Source organism: Hydractinia symbiolongicarpus, chromosome 3 (genome assembly GCF_029227915.1).
Source record: "Hydractinia symbiolongicarpus strain clone_291-10 chromosome 3, HSymV2.1, whole genome shotgun sequence".
NCBI classification, from domain to species: Eukaryota; Metazoa; Cnidaria; class Hydrozoa; order Anthoathecata; family Hydractiniidae; genus Hydractinia; species Hydractinia symbiolongicarpus.
The window spans coordinates 23,960,911-23,979,293 of record NC_079877.1 but is presented as its reverse complement, the minus strand read 5'-3'; the positions used below and the strand labels follow the sequence as shown (position 1 = coordinate 23,979,293).

General features: G+C 32.7%; 1 protein-coding gene across 1 annotated transcript; it reads right to left on the bottom strand.

Annotated features, from left to right (window-relative positions):
• Window positions 1-517: 517 nt before the first annotated feature.
• On the bottom strand, window positions 518-17,738 carry LOC130636346 (DNA-binding protein Ets97D-like). Its single transcript, XM_057446033.1, has 8 exons — window positions 16,970-17,738; window positions 16,680-16,748; window positions 7,030-7,332; window positions 6,102-6,536; window positions 4,697-4,903; window positions 2,578-2,709; window positions 2,284-2,310; window positions 518-1,153 (listed from the first exon to the last, which is right to left on the bottom strand). The coding sequence occupies exons 2-8, from the start codon at window positions 16,726-16,728 to the stop codon at window positions 801-803; spliced, it is 1,506 nt and encodes a 501-aa protein (XP_057302016.1). The 5' UTR covers window positions 16,729-16,748; window positions 16,970-17,738; the 3' UTR covers window positions 518-800.
• Between the last annotated feature and the right edge of the window lie 645 nt (window positions 17,739-18,383).

The window sequence follows — 18,383 nt, the reverse complement described above, 5'->3', positions numbered from 1 at the left end:
AAGGGCATAATACTGTAACGGGTAAAAAATAAATAAAAATATAGAAAGAAAGAATATAACTAGATGAAATAATATATTTATAAAATAGATGCTATTCTCTTTATAAACTCTAATATATTTCTCAAACATATAGATACGTTAAAAATACTAATTCCCACACGAATTTAATTTCGCGCAATAAGGTGTAATATCGCGCACAACATTTTTCGCCCAGCAAAAATGTGCTCTGTATTTTTTTCATACTAATGAAAAGAACGCAATTTTTTAGCAAGCACTAACTACCGCTCAGACTCGTTTATAGTATTCTATACTTTTACACATTTGTTTTGAATTTTTGTCGTGAAATGTGTAAATGGCCTGGACAATTACTATACATATACATATAGAGGTATAAAGCAATCTTTTCTTATGAATCGAAATTTAATAATAAAAATAATAAAAAATAATAAAAAATATATGTATAAAAACTTTGATATAAATATAAAAATATTTTTAAAAAGGACTGTATATAGTTATTTACAAAATTATATACTTTTGAGAATAATCGTAAATTTTCATAAATTTTTCATAAATTTTTCATAAATTTTTCATAAATTTAAATTTAGTTTCTCCTAGTAGAATTTTAATAGTTGATTAATCGCAAACTACGATGCAGCTACCGCAATCACAATAACAAAAAAGTAAATTTTCTTCTTAAAAATTAAGAGCAAATTAAATTATCTAAAACTGGTAAGCAAAATTTCTCATATAAATAAACTTTTCCTTTTGTCACATGCTTCAACATAACAGTTTCCACCGGGTTAGTCGTCCACACTCGTGTCAGGTGAACTTTCTTTAACTAGCCTACTCAGTTCGGCTGCACTGTAACCTAGCAACATTTTTAAATCACAAACAAACTGGTACACAAACCTCTTACCGCAAACTTTATGAATTAAATCTCCATCATAATAATACCTCAATGCTCGACTCAACTTCTCGTAATTCATAGACGGTTTGTTTTTTCGCTCGCCCCATAACTGGGCAACCCGTTCGGGATCCACTAGTTTGAATGCACCTTCTGTTCCCACCCAGCTGATGATATGGCACATATTTCGTTCTGTTAAGAGTTCCAAAAGAAACTGCCATAGTTGAATTTGACCGCTACCAGGAGACGCTAAAAGAAATAATTTAATCAAAATATATATCTTAGTATTTCTCCTTTACTTTTCAATGCAATGTCGGAAAACGTACGTATCCCCCAAAACTTTATTTTTACTGACTACAAATTTGTTCAGAATGTTTTTAAAAAATGACAGTTATTGAGACATTTCTCGTAACATTGACTGGCGAATGCTTAACAGCTCCACAAGAAGAGGGATGATGCTAGTAAAAACGAGTATCCTAATTCCGTCGTAAATATCGGACATGCGCACCTTGACAAGTTCACAGTTTGTGTGTCTAATAGAAAAGGCTTAATTATTGCTTGTGGGTACAGCCTTTGAATTTTGGACATTTATTCTAATAATATTCCGAACAAAATTGTAGCATATACCAAGTTATAGAGTCGTTTTAAAAAACATAATAGACCTGAATAGTGTAAATCAAACTCGTGTTTTTTTACTACCAGACAATTACACTTCCGTCTTGAAAATGTTTTCAAATAATTAGACTCATTTTAAGGGAAGAAACTTTCGCAGGGAGACCCATTCGCGGTATTAAAATCCCCACAAAGTATTGGAAATTAACTACCAAGTGTTTTGAAGACATTTTGTGGAATATACTAGTTTCGTTAAAGGAAACCCGAGGTATAAAATGATGTTGGACTTATATTATAGAGCTTAAAAAGCCTTTTTAAATTTTTTTAAAAAGCTCTTTTCGTTCTCAAGATATTCACATTTAAAGAATTTCAGATTATGCTGCATGAATTATGATGTCATATTTCAGTAATCTTCTTGCATCAGTAAATTTAGACCTGTTAAGGAGTGTGCATTCAAACTTTATCAATGCATAGATATTATAAAGGTTAATTGATTAACATAATTTTTTGCCAAAATGACACTCGCTTGCTCATCCCAGGCCTCCTAATTTTTTGCTGAAGAACTCATAACTTGGGATCTGCATGTCGGTTTGCAATCAAATTTTGTGAGTAAACATATAGGGCTTATACAAGCTTACCCACAAAATTTGATTTCAAAGTTGAGCAACTTATGCGTGTTTTGTAAAGATACTTTCGTGAAAAATGAGGTGAAATAACCGTGAAAGTTTTTTCTCTTAAAGCAGTGACAACAGAAAAATGACACTTACAATATCCTTCAGTTGAAGCTTTCACTTCTAGAAAATAATAAATAAATAATCGTTTTAATGTCGAGTTACATTCTATTATTCCGGTCGCGGGATAAGCGTGTCAATATCGCGTTACATTATATTATTCCCGTCGCGGCATAAACGCTCCAATATCGCGTTACATTATAATATTCTCGTCGCGGGATCAACGTTTCAATATCGCGTTACTTATATTATAATTATATTTTTATATTTCTTAACTATACGGCATAAGTCGACATTTAAACGTTTGTAACATTGAAAGATAACACATACTATTTGCAGGACTCAAATTCTCAGGGTAGGAAGAAGCTGGATTTGATTGTCCAGTAACAATTTTTGCTGGTGTTGTTGATGCATCAATACAACGATCAAGAGGAGTAGAATTCGTCAAAGTTGTCACGCTAGCTAAAAATGACAAAAAACATTAAAAGCACTTTTGACCCTATTACCTATAAGAAAGGGGAATATACCCCCCCCCCCACGTTCGTTTTTTGGGTTATTCGTAATAACTTTTTTATAATTTTCTGGGGGTAGCAATTTCGTTTACAAGGGGTATTTTTTGAAGAACAATCAGAACGTTTTACTAACATTTTAAACTAAAATCTTCATTCAATATACGCTGTATTTCTTGCAATTTCTTTCGATCATAAAATCCAAAAAAAAAAATGTACGGATGTTATCCTAATTAATTACATCATTTTTTAAAACAATTTTAAGAAAAAAAATTCTGACTAAAACAATACTTGTTAGAACGTAGATAACAAAAACGCGAAAATTCAACAAAATGATGATCCATTCCTATAAAATGACGTCATAAATTAGTCACGTGACCAAAACAGCAATATTTTCCCGCTCGCATCTTTTATATAGGATTGAATTTTATTATACCAAATGTCATGCCACAACTATTTACGGATTCTAAAATCTTGAGAAGAGGGAGGAGGAGGAGGAAAAGGGAGGGGAGGGGGCAAATAAAGAAACAAATATATAGTAGAACGGTATAATAAAATTATACACGTCACAGGGAAATATATTTAAATAATATTTTCTATTTTTCACAAATTGTTGACCTATGAAACATCCACTTTTAGAATAAACGCCCAGGGTTGAACATCAATCACGCCAGTAAATACCCATGCTAAAACAATTTTAATAAACGTCAAGGGTAATCGAAAAGGGTAAACGGTTCAAACGATAAAAACTGTAGCTACAAACTGAGTTTATTTTCCAAAGATGCATTTTTTGTACAGTTTTTTTTTATACATACTCGCGAAAAGTGTTTTACTTCTGTAGCTAAATTGAAAAGTTTATATCGAAAGTTCCTGACACGACTTTTCAGGCTCCTTTTTAAATAATCGCCCCTTTTTAAATAATCGCCCCTATTTAAATAATCGTCGCTATTTAAATAATCGTCGCTTTTAAATAATCGCCCCTATTTAAATAATCGCCCCTATTTAAATAATCGCCCCTATTTAAATAATCGCCCCTATTTAAATAATCGCCCCTATTTAAATAATCGCCCCTTTTTAAATAATCGCCCCTATTTAAATAATCGTCGCTTTTAAATAATCGCCCCTTTTTAAATAATCGCCCCTATTTAAATAATCGTCGCTATTTAAATAATCGTCGCTTTTAAATAATCGCCCCTATTTAAATAATCGCCCCTATTTAAATAATCGCCCCTATTTAAATAATCGCCCCTATTTAAATAATCGCCCCTATTTAAATAATCGCCCCTATTTAAATAATCGCCCCTTTTTAAATAATCGCCCCTATTTAAATAATCGTCGCTTTTAAATAATCGCCCCTATTTAAATAATCGCCCCTATTTAAATAATCGCCCCTATTTAAATAATCGCCCCTATTTAAATAATCGTCGCTTTTAAATAATCGCCCCTATTTAAATAATCGCCCCTATTTAAATAATCGTCGCTTTTAAATAATCGCCCCTATTTAAATAATCGCCCCTTTTTAAATAATCGCCCCTTTTTAAATAATCGCCGCTTTTTAAATAATCGCCCCTATTTAAATAATCGCCCCTATTTAAATAATCGTCGCTTTTAAATAATCGCCCCTTTTTAAATAATCGCCCCTTTTTAAATAATCGCCCCTTTTTAAATAATCGCCCCTTTTTAAATAATCGCCGCTTTTTAAATAATCGCCCCTATTTAAATAATCGCCCCTATTTAAATAATCGCCCCTTTTTAAATAATCGCCCCTTTTTAAATAATCGCCCCTTTTTAAATAATCGCCCCTTTTTATTAATAAATTTTAATAATTCTAAGGTATCACTCATTGTCACTCATTTTCGTGATGAACTTTTTTCACAGACATTACGTTTGACATTTTTCACAGTATCGTACCAACTGAAAAGAAAAAAAACATTTCCTACCAAACTTCAAAGCTTCCACATGCATCCACAAACAGTCCACGGCTACTTCTGGAAACAACCTCTGTAAATTCCGCTTTCGCATTTTGAACAACAACTTCCCATCAATCTGGAAATTCTCATACGGTATGAGTGGCTCTTCTGTTTTGAGTAGAATTACCAACCATTTCATAAATTCAGACACTTCTTCCTTCGTCCAATGTTTAGGATCTGAGAAGTTAAAAAATATGTTATTTATTTCGTTTAAATAAATTTCGTTCACGAGGAGAAGCAGCCAACTTTCTTTTAAACTTCTCCAGTATAAAATTTCGCCAATTAAAATTATTTTAGAGAAAAAAAATATACGACATTTTAGTGAAAACAGGCTTTTAAAGTTTCTTTTAACATCATACAATTTTTTTTTTAAAAGAAAATTCTTTATAAAAATATCAAGCTGGATGTCAAGTTAAAAACAAAAAATCTATTGAAATAAGAATGATGACCAGCCTGGTTGCAATTTTGATATTCTTTTAACCCTATTCGGTCCGGGGTTTTTCGAACATACTATGACCGGGGGGGGGGGGGGGGGGGCGGATTCCGCCCCCCCCCACTCAATAACTTTTCATAGGATTGTTCAAATTGAATCAAACTTGGCACACTTATAGTACGTCATAAAAGGAACAAAATGGCGGCAATAAATATTTGCTTACGTCAGCACATTTTCTGTGACGTCATCAGAAGCTTGAAAATTGTTAAAAATGCCACTATCTGCTTAAAATATAATTACTTTTGTTCTAGAAGGAATTTTTACATTCTGTTTGAAGTTTCTGAAAGCTAAATAAAATTTTTTTAACATATCTTCCGGTTTTTACATGGATTGAATAAAAAATTGCCAAAAATTGCCCGAAAATCCGTTTTTTTCCGATTTTCGGGTAAAATCCGACAAAATCGGGAAATCGGATTAATCACGTGTCAAAATTATTCAAAATGATTCTTCTTGATGAAACAAAGTTGTGTTGCAAGTTTCAAGTTCTAAGGATAATCCTAACAGGATTTATTATATTTTCCCCATTATAAGGATTTCATAGAGATTTTAGGGGTAGTTTCGAGTAATGGCCAATATCAAAGCCTCTGAAAGGTATGGGACCTAAAAATTTAGCATGCAGGTGTCTAATAGATAAATGTTGAAACTCAGTAAGTATCATAGCCATATAAGAAAGCAATCAGGAGTTATTAAAAAAAACCGTCCTCCCCCCCGGACCGAATAGGGTTAAAAAATCCGTGTAGTAGAAAAATATATAAAAAACACAGGAAATCTCGCGACGCTATAATTTTTTGTATTCAATCTTACCAACTTTTTTCGCGGGTTACTTATGGGAACTTAAAGATTATTTCGCGACATAAATTCGAAAAATTAGACCAAAGTTACCTGGTGGTAAACAAAGTTCTGTTTCACCACGTAGCATCTTCTGCATCAATAAGAACGGCGTTGTATTCGGTATACTATCACTAATACAGACTTTCTTAGCTACTGGTTCGTCGGATGGCATAGCAGAAATAGGCTGACTATTACCGTTGGTAGGCCTAACATCTACACCTGTATTCTCCACCCTGTCAACTCCATCTTCAATAGTGTTTGTTGTCAATACTTGGAAATCGGCGATTTCTTTGTTTCCTTCTCTCCGAAAGTCATTGTCTTCGATGCTTTTCGGACTAGCCTCTGTGGAGGAGTATTCAGTGTTGATAGGATCTGTTTCTTTAAGTAACTCGTTTGGTTGAGAAGAACTAGCTGGCAATATCGAAGAATGTTGTGTACCGGTGAGATGTGATAACTCGTCAATATGAGGCGCATCTGGCTTGACCTCTAGACAGGTTTATAAAATCTAAAACTTACGTTAAACGATATTTCGCAAGTTTGTAAACTCGCGAAAATTTTTAAATTTAACTTCCATGAGCACTTTTAAAATATTTGCTTGGATTTATTTTTGCGATCTGACAATTTATGGTGTTTTTGCGATTTAAATTTTTGCGGAAAAAGGCAAAAATTTGCGAAATCGCGAAATTTAGACTCGCAAAATCAATTCAATTAGAGGAATCGTAATCAGCCAAAATAATTCAGGATTTTTTCGGAAGAGGTTGTATTTAACATTTCTGAAATGCTCTCTTGAAATGAATTCGTTACATTAAAGTGAGAAGACAATTTTCAATTGGCACCTTTTACTCTGAACATACTAGAACTTCAAAAAAAGGGTTTGCGAAGCCTTTAAAGTTTGTTAAAAAACACAAACCTGCCCTCAATGATAGAGTCAGAGAAGGCACAAACGCTTATAGTCTTATTAAAATTAACCATATCTTACCAAGAAGATCAGAATCACATTCTGGCAGGCTACAGATATCGCTTTGGTCGCCGTCATCCTCAGCATCAGTCACAGTTTCAGTAACTTCTACCTGTAACGGTGTTTTGTTGAGCGTTTGATCAGATGAGACAACATAGGAAATTTTCTCCTTGTTGTTCAGAACATTTTTTAATATACTACTGCACGCACTGGAAAGACTGTGCCCGGTGAATCTCGCAGTGATTTTTGGTAAGTTGTCTTTAGTTATCGACTGACCATTCAGTACTACTGAAGTTAGATTGTCAGATTGCGGAGATTGAGATTCTACAGAAAAAAAAGCTGTTGTGTTATTTTACTTTGTTGTTCGGTAAATTTACAGTTGCTTCACCATGAAAAATCATGCTCAAATATCTTAATTTCAGTTTTCACAAGCTGATTGCTTATAGGAATATTCGCCGCTTCAGGTTTCCAGAATTCTGACACTTAAAAGTTCCCTAACTTTTGACAGTAAAAAAAAATTTAAACAAATTTCCGAGAAGTAAATCACAATGATAAAATCTTCAATTAAAAGTACATACAAAAAATAATACAGAGTTTTATTTCGATTTCAAGAAAACAAACAGTTATTGATTTCCGCCAGCGAAGGCGGAATCTTTAAAATCGCCTGCCTGAGGAGATAGATAGAGAGATGGAGACAGCGCAGCTAGGCTGGACGTCCGAAACTTATCCAGGCTAAAGCCTAAATCCTCGTTTTGACCGATTTTGTTCCCCCATATTACTCAGTCCTCTTCAAAGTTTAGTACTTTTTCAGATTATTGCTAATGGCGGAAATCTTTACGCCGGAGGGCTTCTTGTTGTTATCTTTCTTCTGTCTGGCCATAGCTAAAATTAGCTACTATTAAACAAAATATTCAGCTTCAACAATTCCCCTTTAAACTAAAACGTCATGAATTCTGTCGAATATAAACTCCGTTTTCAAAAAGACGATTTTACGGAGTGTGGCGTTGCGTCGTGAATACTAGTATGGGATATTATGGGATAGTTTGTTTCCATTAAAAACAGCAACACATCAGCATGAAACACATATCGGGTAGATATGACTACGCTCAGCTTCTGAAAGTGGTATAACATATGACAAGTAGCTCTCACCACAATAGTTTTTCTGAATGGATACACTTTAAGCGATCTTCAGCATAATTTTCAAAACAAAACAATAAGAAGGGTTTATATATTTAGGCTGATTTTAAATATGCAAAACATTCACATATCAACGAACAGTATTTTAAACTAGTCGCTAGCCCATGGAAAAATCCACGGGTTCGCCCGTCGCAGCTAAGCTACCATTTTGCATGACAGACAGACGGACGGACGGACAGACGTATACGGGCATTATAATATAGATATTTTGGTGTCTCTGTTGATTGGAAAAACACAAGGAACAGAAAAGTAAGATGTTCTTAGCTATAACTTACAAAAATTTTAAGAAAAGAAAATTGAAGAAATTGAAGTCAAAAAGAGACAGGCTACGATATTGGAATTTTTCTAAGTTTGTTTTTCTTTTCTTTTTGCGATTTAATTTAACAACTGCGCATGACAACAAATAACAAAATTGTGATCACTATTTGCGAGATCTCTTACTCACAAGAGAAATTTTACTTTTTATTCTTTCTATTTTCTATTTCTTTATTTCATTTTACTTATAAAAAGAATCTAAGATGGAGTCCTGTAAACAAAGTCATTCTGTATATTTTTTTGTAGTTAATGGAAACAGTGTATTCCGTTAAATAACGAAATAAGAAAAAAGTGTTTCCATTAGAATATCAATTGCAATTAAAATTCTTCCGCCACACGAAGTGGATTAAAATGTTAGACTGGCTAACTTAAATGAGACAAGCCAACATCACCTCATTATAAATGAATAGTTATACCTACTCACATCTTTATTTTTAGAATCTAATTAAATTTTAAAAATGAAGCTTAATATCGATCTAACAAAAAATTATTGCTCACATCACGTGTTGCTGTTAAGGAAACGGTAACCCCCTGAGACACATACTAAGTATATTTAAAATATATCCTCTGGTCCCTATATTAACCCTTACAAATATATATATTCTGAAAGAAAATTATCTCTAGAGTGATGATAAAATATTTCCATAATAAAAATCCAAAAAAGGAGAAAAAAACTATATACAAAAATTCACTCTTCCACTTTATTTGGTCGAACACTCCCCTCAGTAAAAATATCGCATATTTTGTGTTATACGTTTTATGACTGACTTATCTATTTTTAAGCATGATAGATCAATAACTCGATATTTCCTCACTTTCTGTGTTGGAAAAAGTAAAGTTCTGTAGCCAAAGTTACAACTATCGCAACAAACTTGCTCTCGTACTGTTCTGCTCAATCTTAGGACGCTGTCCAATCTTTGGACATAACATTAGCCAATCGTTAGACTGGGTAGGGTGTCACAAGATTGGGCAAAAGACCATGTTAGGCCCATCTTCGGACGCCCTTTAAATCTTAAAGAAGGAATGTGCCACACAAGCCCTGTTGTTTGCAAGACCAATCAAACATTCTCAGGCACATTAAAACATCACATTTTGGTACTGTTGAATTGACCCTGCCTGTTTTCGGACACAGTAGAGTAAAAATCATGTGGCTGAAAAGCACGTGTTATACATTTAGTATTTATTTATACAACTTGTAGTGGCTAAATTTTAAAAATAAAATGTTTCGATTTATGAAGAATCAGAAAAATCATATTCAACCATATTATTAGTTAGTTAGCTGGTAATTTCATTGGATAAGATGTTTAGCCAGCTTGGTAGCTAGCAAGCTAATATGGTTGAGTAGTTTAAATTTTTTAAACACATGTATAATACATGGTATATATAAATTTTTGGCCTTTTGAATTTCCAAGAAATATGTCAATTTAAAGTTCCTTTTAAGAGGTAGAGTCTAAAATTTTTATTGTTCTGTTTGTCTTCCACGTTCCAAGATTGGGCAGAACAGACAAGATGGAGGGGAGTAGTGTTGGACAAAAATATATACCAATACGACTGAAAATTTATTTTGGGGATAAGCAAATCAAAGATCTTTGCCTTTTCCTGAAAAAAATCATGATGAAGGAAAGTTACACCTACTTAAAGGTTGTGAATAATCAATAAGGCATAAATATTTTATTAAAAATTAAAGGTAAAGTATGTCGGAAGAACTTTGGGTCTTATTATTGTTAAACAGACAGCAGGATAACATAACAAGCAGGATAAAAACGAAAATAAATAAATAAATTAAAATTAAACGCGAACGTTCCCTATGTTATATGTAGGGATGCAATTTTTTATTCGCTCTGCATAACTCCCTTTAATTATCATACAGATTAAATATAATTAAGGAATTTTAAACTTGAAGCACACTATTAAAAGGTAAAAAGGATCTTCCTCACTTTATCCCTCTTAACAATAAATATTTTTGATTCTTTTTTTTTAAAATATATCAGGAAAACATGCCAAAGAATCAAAATAAAAAAAAAAGAAAATGACCCCATCTTAATTTTAGAGCATCTTGAATTGTGTATATTCATAGTGACCATGCAATGTTAAAGAACTTTCAGGGTTCTTAACTCAATTTGTTCAAATTCAGAATTTTTTAGATTTTCCAGGGCCTTAATTTATTTATCGTCAAAGATTCCCCATTTAAAAATATTTCTTAGAGTTATAAATTTTTGATTCTGTAACCTCGAAGAAAGTTGTTGTTGATAACTCCGAGAGAAACAAGTGTGAAATACAGAGATCTTTCTATGGGTTTTTAATTATCGTTTAAGTTAGTACGAAGATTGTCATCAATTATCGAACTTGATTGGTCGCGATTTTCGTCATGACAAAAAGTTGAATTGCTTTCTACTTTTCGTCACAAAAATCGCCGCGAATATCGTCCAGTCCAGTGTTGATTCGGCTTAATGCTGCTAGCATTTTCTGATAGTCATACCTAACAAATACAAATATGGTAAAAGCGCCTGGGAACGAGATTACATTACGCAATTGATTTCTTTTCCTTCTAATTCAAAATTCATGATGTTCTTCAAAAACAAACAGAGTGACTAACAGTTTCACCTTGGGAGAAGAACCACAACCGGATAACCAATATTATTTATAGCTGCTCGCTCTAGAAGTGAAAATGATCAGATTCGTAATAATTGCAGTTGTTGTGGCTAAGATGCTTTTTGTTCGATGTGGTTTATACAGTCTGGAGGATCAATTACCTGTCGGTGGTATAACAAAGTATTTGAAAGCAATAAGCGAAGTAATCTGTCTATTGCAATGTGAAAGAGATAATGATTGTGACAGCGTTATGTTTAAGTTGCAAAACGATCAAACGAGAAACGGAGAGTGTTGGTTTGTCCAAACAGATGCGACTGACAAAGGGGCACAACTGCAAAGCTTGAAAGAAGAAAAATCAATTAAAAAATATAAAAAGGTTGGCGTATTTTTTTTCTATTTGAAAATATTGAAGCAACTAATTAGGCTTATGTAAATAAAAAGAAATAAAGAGATTTATAAGAAAAGATTTTCATATTATAACCAATGTTCACACTTTTCTCTCTGCACATTGCTTTTTTATTTATTATTGTCACAGAATCTATATTATCTTCTCCTTTTCCTTAAACTATTTAACATCTTACCAAATTTCAGCTGCCATGTTTATTGCTAATTTTATAAATTTAATTTTATTCTTAATGTTTCTTCATTATTTTTTATTGAAACTGTTCAAATCATTGTGAATTTTGGCCGCCATGTTATTGGTCTTTTTTTAAAAATCCCAAATAATTCTTATTATAAATAATTTTTCATTTAACTATTTGATATTGTTGTGAACTTTAGGTACCATCTGAATGCCCGACAAATGCAGCATGTGATTATAGAAACTGCGTGGTTGCTGGTAACGAGTACCGATGTGGAAGTAAGGTCATTTTCTATCTTTGAAGAAAACACATCAGGTGTCCTATTGTGTTGGTTTAACTTCCTTCACACAGCTAAATAGTTAATATTTTTTCATTAATCATTCCTAGTTTAAGTTCTTATAAGATGAAATAGTAAAATCAAATTCTCTTTAGACGTGAGATGTAATTTCATCCAGGGAGATGGTACTGGTGGTCCTGAAATTTTTATTGGATTCAGGAACACAGTAGCAGAATGTATTAATGCCTGTATTGCAATGAGAGTGACGTCACCAGACATAAATGGTGTAACTATTTCACCTACCGGGGAAGTGAAGTGTTATTGTGAGAAGGGATGGACAGGTTCAAATGGCTCAAATAGCTGGAAAACATGCAAAATTTAATTTATACTTGAAAACACGTACTTTTTGTTTCCTACGTTTTGTTTCATGAAGCTATAAATTGCACTGCTGGATAAAAAATCTCTTTTATATAGGCCTGTATTTTAATATCGCAAAGTTGGGTGACCACAAGTTATGGCTAATTGATAACATGATGGTATTTGAAACGGGATAGGCTGTATCATATTGATGAAAATAAAACTCCTTTTTAAATGATTTAAATCGTTCTTATTTAACAACGTGGAAAACACTTTAAAATTTTAATTCCCTAACAACCAGATTTAATCAGGACCATTGTTTACAACTTGCATAACAAATTGGGTGATTTCGGAACAACATGAATGTACACTGGATGAATTATGGACAACCTTAAAAGAATACTAGCAGGGTGACCACTAATAAAATGAGAACAAAAGTTACGAAAAGTAAATAGAGACCACTTAAGACCAATTTGGGTAATTTTGCCAAACCTGGGTCCCCGAATCCGTTTCGAAATGGGCGGATTGATGACGTCATCAAAAATCATTTAAACCACCGTAACCGTTTGTCAAATGTACATCCTATACATGTTCTTGATCTGCGTTTAAAGACCTATGCGTTGAAGGCAACAGGCATACAAATTTCTCAAAAAATAATTTTGTGTGTTTTCACGGGTCTTTGCTGACGTCACCTTCAGCCCTTATATATTACTTACCGTTCATCAAAATCACATGATCACAGAGACAACGGATAAACTGAATTTCGTCAATTTGTTTTCGCATATGCACTGCTGACATCAGCAAAAGGTCTAAAATAACCAATTTTTACATTGTCCTCCTGCCTTAGTGGATTTTTCCACGGGCCTTATCAACTAGTAAAGAAATAAAAAAATAAGGATAATCAAGGAGAAAACCAAAACAAATGTGTTAAAAATAGCACTGATTTCTTCAAAAAACTTTAATTTCAAGGATACCAGGTTTTCTTAAGTTCTGGTAATTAGGTGTTCAAAGCTTGTGTTTTGGCCTGGCTACCGGGTTGTTTACTCTTTGATAAAGATTTCCAGTAGTCAATCGCAATTACCACTTTTGACCAAACATCCCTTGATTTCTTTGCTACAGTTTGATTCTCAGCCCAACGAGTTCCACAAAAACATGTAGGGAATATCTGACCTTGTTGCTTCAGCCATTTTTTCATAATCACTTGCTCTTGAGAGAATTTCATGGAAAATTTGAAACATTGATGACATCAACTTTTTTAAGTTCCAGTCAGTAGCTTTTGCGCCAGTTTTCAAGGTTCCATTAATTGTATGTAAACCACAGGTACCAAGATCAACTAGCACATCTTATTCATTGTTTTTGTTCGTTGCGCATTGACAAAAATGATTTGATTTAGTCCATCAAGGGAAACTTGTAGCATTTTTTCACCACTCAAACCACTCACACAGGACTTAAACATTTTAAGAATACCTACTGCTGCAACTTTTCCCACAAATCCTAAACAATAATATTGAGTGCATACCATGTTGATTTCATTATTCCAAAACCGAATATATTATACGAATCGTCAAATAAGCAAACAGAGTGACCCAATTCACTTACACTTGCACGTAAAATGTTTTTAAAAAAGGAGCAACACCATGTGTGATAATATAGGTGCACTTTGTTCGACCATATAAGAAGTTTTCAGCTTTTTTACTATCAGGAAACATGAAACAAAAAAATGATCTGAAGGAGTATTTGCATTGAACAAAGTCAAGGCAAAAAATCATTTCTGCTTTGAACACAGCCTATCCTACTATCTATATAATAATACGGCAGTTCTGTCTGTCTGTCTGTCACTTTTGCAAAGTGGATAAAATTTGAAGATATTATTTCGGTTTGTCTGTTCAGTATTCATACTACTGTGAAAAGTTTATCATTTCTTGAACATGATAGTTTAGTTAAGCCATTGCATTGCACTTTTAAATTTAAGGCTAAATAACTTGGAAACGGGTGGAAATAACTGACGTCATCTCCTACGTGGGTAGTTAGGGACTACCTGGGACCAATTTGGGTAAGTTTTCCAAACCTGGGTCACCAAATCCGTTTCGGAATGGACGGGTAAATGAGGTCATAAAAAAACCTTTACACCCTAATATCTCTGCATCCGTTTGTCACAAGCACACGATCCTATACATTTTTTTGATATTTTTCCACGGGCCTTATCGACTAGTCTATATAATAATCTATATAATAATACGTCAGTTCTGTCTGTCTGTGACTTTTGCAAAGTGGATTATATTCTTCACAATTTTCTTTAACAAATTCTATAAAACATTGCCTATAAAATTGTTCTGTAATTTACCAAACTTTAACGCTAAAATAGTATTGACGTCAAAGGAAAGTTAATTAAGATTAGTGAAGCCATTACAGTGCACCTAAAATTTTCATATATTCCTGAACAATGAAAATATTAGCACATCAAATTAAATTACCGTCCTTAAAAAATAAAATTTCTTAACATTTGAGTGTTCAGAAGATTGAATAAATGCAAGCTCTGGCCATCCTGATCACACTGTAAAAAATATCATGCAAATTATGGAAAAAAAATAAATTTTAGTCCACAATATTGTTGTGCACCGAGTTTTCAGCAACACATCAACATTTTTTTTATTTATTTATTTTTACTTAAGGAATATTTATGCAGGATAAGCGATTCAGAAAAATTTACAGTAAATATAAAAACCTGTTATCAATATGTGTCCTGTAGTAATTAAAATGTATGTATTAGTAAAAAATTATAAAATATTATGAACAATAAAAACGTTGAAGAAAAAAATGATGTGAAATATAAAGTAACTTCTCTTTTAAAATCGCTATGACATTTTATCATCCGTAAATCACGAGGTAAAGAATTATACAATACAGCACCAGAAAAAGAAAAAGATAATTCAGTTGACTTGAGCTTGGCCTTTGATACTCCAATCAAAAAGTTATTATTTCTTTTTGCCTTTTTATGACATACACTCAAAGTAATTTTTAAAGTTTTTGCATACATTTCCATTGATAGCGTTTCAGACAAATAAACATGATGGAATGTTGAGCATAGTTGTTGATGTGGGAGCCATTTGCACCTATCAACTTGCAAGCCCGCTCATGTAAGGATCTTAATTTTCTTTTTTTCGTTTCACATTTTAATAAACTGATGAAACCACAGTAAGAGTTAGCTGAATCATGCATCCGTAGATGGAGTACGCAGCAGCTGTAGTCAACATTACACGCATCTTCTGTAAAAGTCGAATTTTCCCAGAACCTTTTTTGTACGTCGTATCAAAATTGACGTTCATGTTAAGACTTTGATCAAGAATAATGCCAAGGTATTTGTACGTTGTCGACACATTGATGCAATGGTCACCATAAGAAACGTTAAAACTCTCTGGTTTTTTTTCAAATTCTTGGCAGTCATAATACATAGCAAAAAGTGTTTCCTGTTGTAAAACAAATTACCCTGATACCCCAATAGGATCCACAGATATCCCTGATATTTTTTCAAATTTCAAGAAATTTTGATTTGCTTGATTTTCAGGCTGCACTATGAGCACCAATGTTGAAGCTTTTTAAAAAAAGAGACTCCTATAATCCTTTTTATAAATCTTAGCCAATTCTAGTGCTGTCAAAATTCTCTCTGATTATCTTAGTATTACACAATAAATTGTTGCTGGTCAATATTGGCTATCTGCAATGTGAAATCATCCAAGTTTTTGCGACCTTTGACTATACTAAGTAATATATTTTCTCTTTTTAGCGCCCATGGCGCTAATATAAAAATTGACTCTAAGGGAGCACGCTATAAAAAGGGTGGCACTAGTAAAATACTTTTCAAAATGAAAAATCAACGAATTTGTTTTTCTCTCTCTGCATTCAAAAACATATCACATCCTAATAATACACTACAAAATGTTAAAAAATCATCCTCCTTGTCATCTGCAATGTCCTCCAAAAGGTTATTAGTAAGATCACCTTGAGCTAACAGTTGTAGCTTCAACAACTCAGCCCCTGCTGCACAAGGTGTTTCTTTTTTAAAAGCAATGAATTAAGTTATCCTTGCTTCTATCAATTGCAAGATTCCATGCACACGCATTAAACGATTTTATAATGATATCTTGAGGCAGTGCACCTCAAGATTTAAAAACCCATTCAACCATCTGTTGTCTTTGGGGCAGCTCTACATTCTAATAGTCCCCGCTTTTCTAGGTGCTGCATTTTTTTAAGGGCAACGCTAATTAAAGGCCCTGCTCTAATTGGAGGAAATAAGGTATATACTAAGATAGTGTTATCATACAAAGATTGCAAATATAATCAAAATCACTAACCAGGCATTGTTTCAGCATGTAATGCATTGTTATTGTTCTCCATGCTCATATCATCATGTTTCGAAACACCTAGAACAAGTTTATTTTGAAAAATTCCAAAAACTATTTTTCTATTTTAGTGATCCAATAAGTTTTTTTTTCAAATGAAGGCAAAGAGACACAGCTTTAGGCACAATAACACAGTTCTAGATATGTGAATAAAAACATAATAAAAACATATATGCAAATCATTAGTTTCTACATTATAGTTAGATATACACACATGATGTTTTCAAAACAAAACTGTTTACCTTCTTCAGTCAGTTGTTCATGCTGTGGTGTGTTATTATATTTTTAGTTGATTTCTAATAACAACAATAAACAGACTGTAATGCGTGGTTCACACAAATATGAGTCAGAAACAATAGCAAGTACTTTGTATATATTAATTTATATTATTATGCAAAATTAATATTATGCATATTAATTTTGTTTGATATTTTTAACTTTGTCTGCTTCATTTTTACAAGCTCGTGAGCTTGTATTAAAACGCAAATGTGTCCTACAAGAATGGAAATTTTTGCCTCTCTGAGCACCGACACGGGAGTCGTCGTGTGTTCGAATCTCATCTTGGTAACTATTTTTACTTTTTTTTTCTTTTTTCTTTTTTAAAAAGATAAGACAAGTGTTCAAAACACTTGTTTAACTAACTAGTAAATAAAGGTGTTTCCACCAAACTTTTTAAAAGTGAATGTAGGCAGAATTAACTGAATTAATGAATTTCGCAAATTTTGGGGTTTGTGGGTTTGTGGTCTTTCTTCTTCCTGTCAGTCGGTTCACCCAAGACGGACCCATCGAAAATTAAAAGTTCGAGGAATTTTCCGTTCAGGAAGGTCTCACAAATCAATTTTGAAAAATAAGTGTGTAACAAATATTATTGCGTATCTGAATAGTAAAATATGTCGTGTCTAACTTCGTAACAAAAATCCCAATTTGATAGACAGCTTTTTGTAAACTTTATTCGCGAGGTTGTTTGCGTATATCATACGTCTTGTTTGCTTTTGATTGCTGCATATTCCAGAACCTATAACACTTTTTGTAAGGTAAGATAAGGTATTCTTTGAAAAGTACAACAGTTTAAAAAAAATTGATAACATTTTTAGGGAGAAATAATCAACCCATTATGTGTAAAAACATTAATCTTGAAATAACAAAAATTACAAGGTATATATATGTTGCATATCAGAAAGGAAGAACAAAGATCTACTAATTTGATAGGAGATAAAAAAATAATGATTTAATACTGGATTTGTAAAAAAATTTAAATGCATTGAAAAGTGAGTGTACAGAAAAATTAACATCATAGGGCTAATGTAAATTTGTCTAGACAAAAAAAGCTGTACCAAGAACTTAAAAAATTCAAATATAAATTCTTAAAAATTCTTAAAAAACAGAGTATATTGACTGTGTATAAAAAATGCATACAAAATATCCTGCAGACACAGTATATCAAACACGATTTAGGTAAAACACAAGAAAATAATTCCTAAAAACACAAAAAAGAAAGGGGTTGGACAATTTTACTTGTTCCAACTCAGGGGTTGCATATTATTCATCCTTCTTTTCATGTTATTCATTGCAGTCTCATTTGCATGATTTCTTTAATATGCAGCTACTTCTCGTCAAAAATCAAGTTTATAAAATATCTACTTTTTAATTATAAAC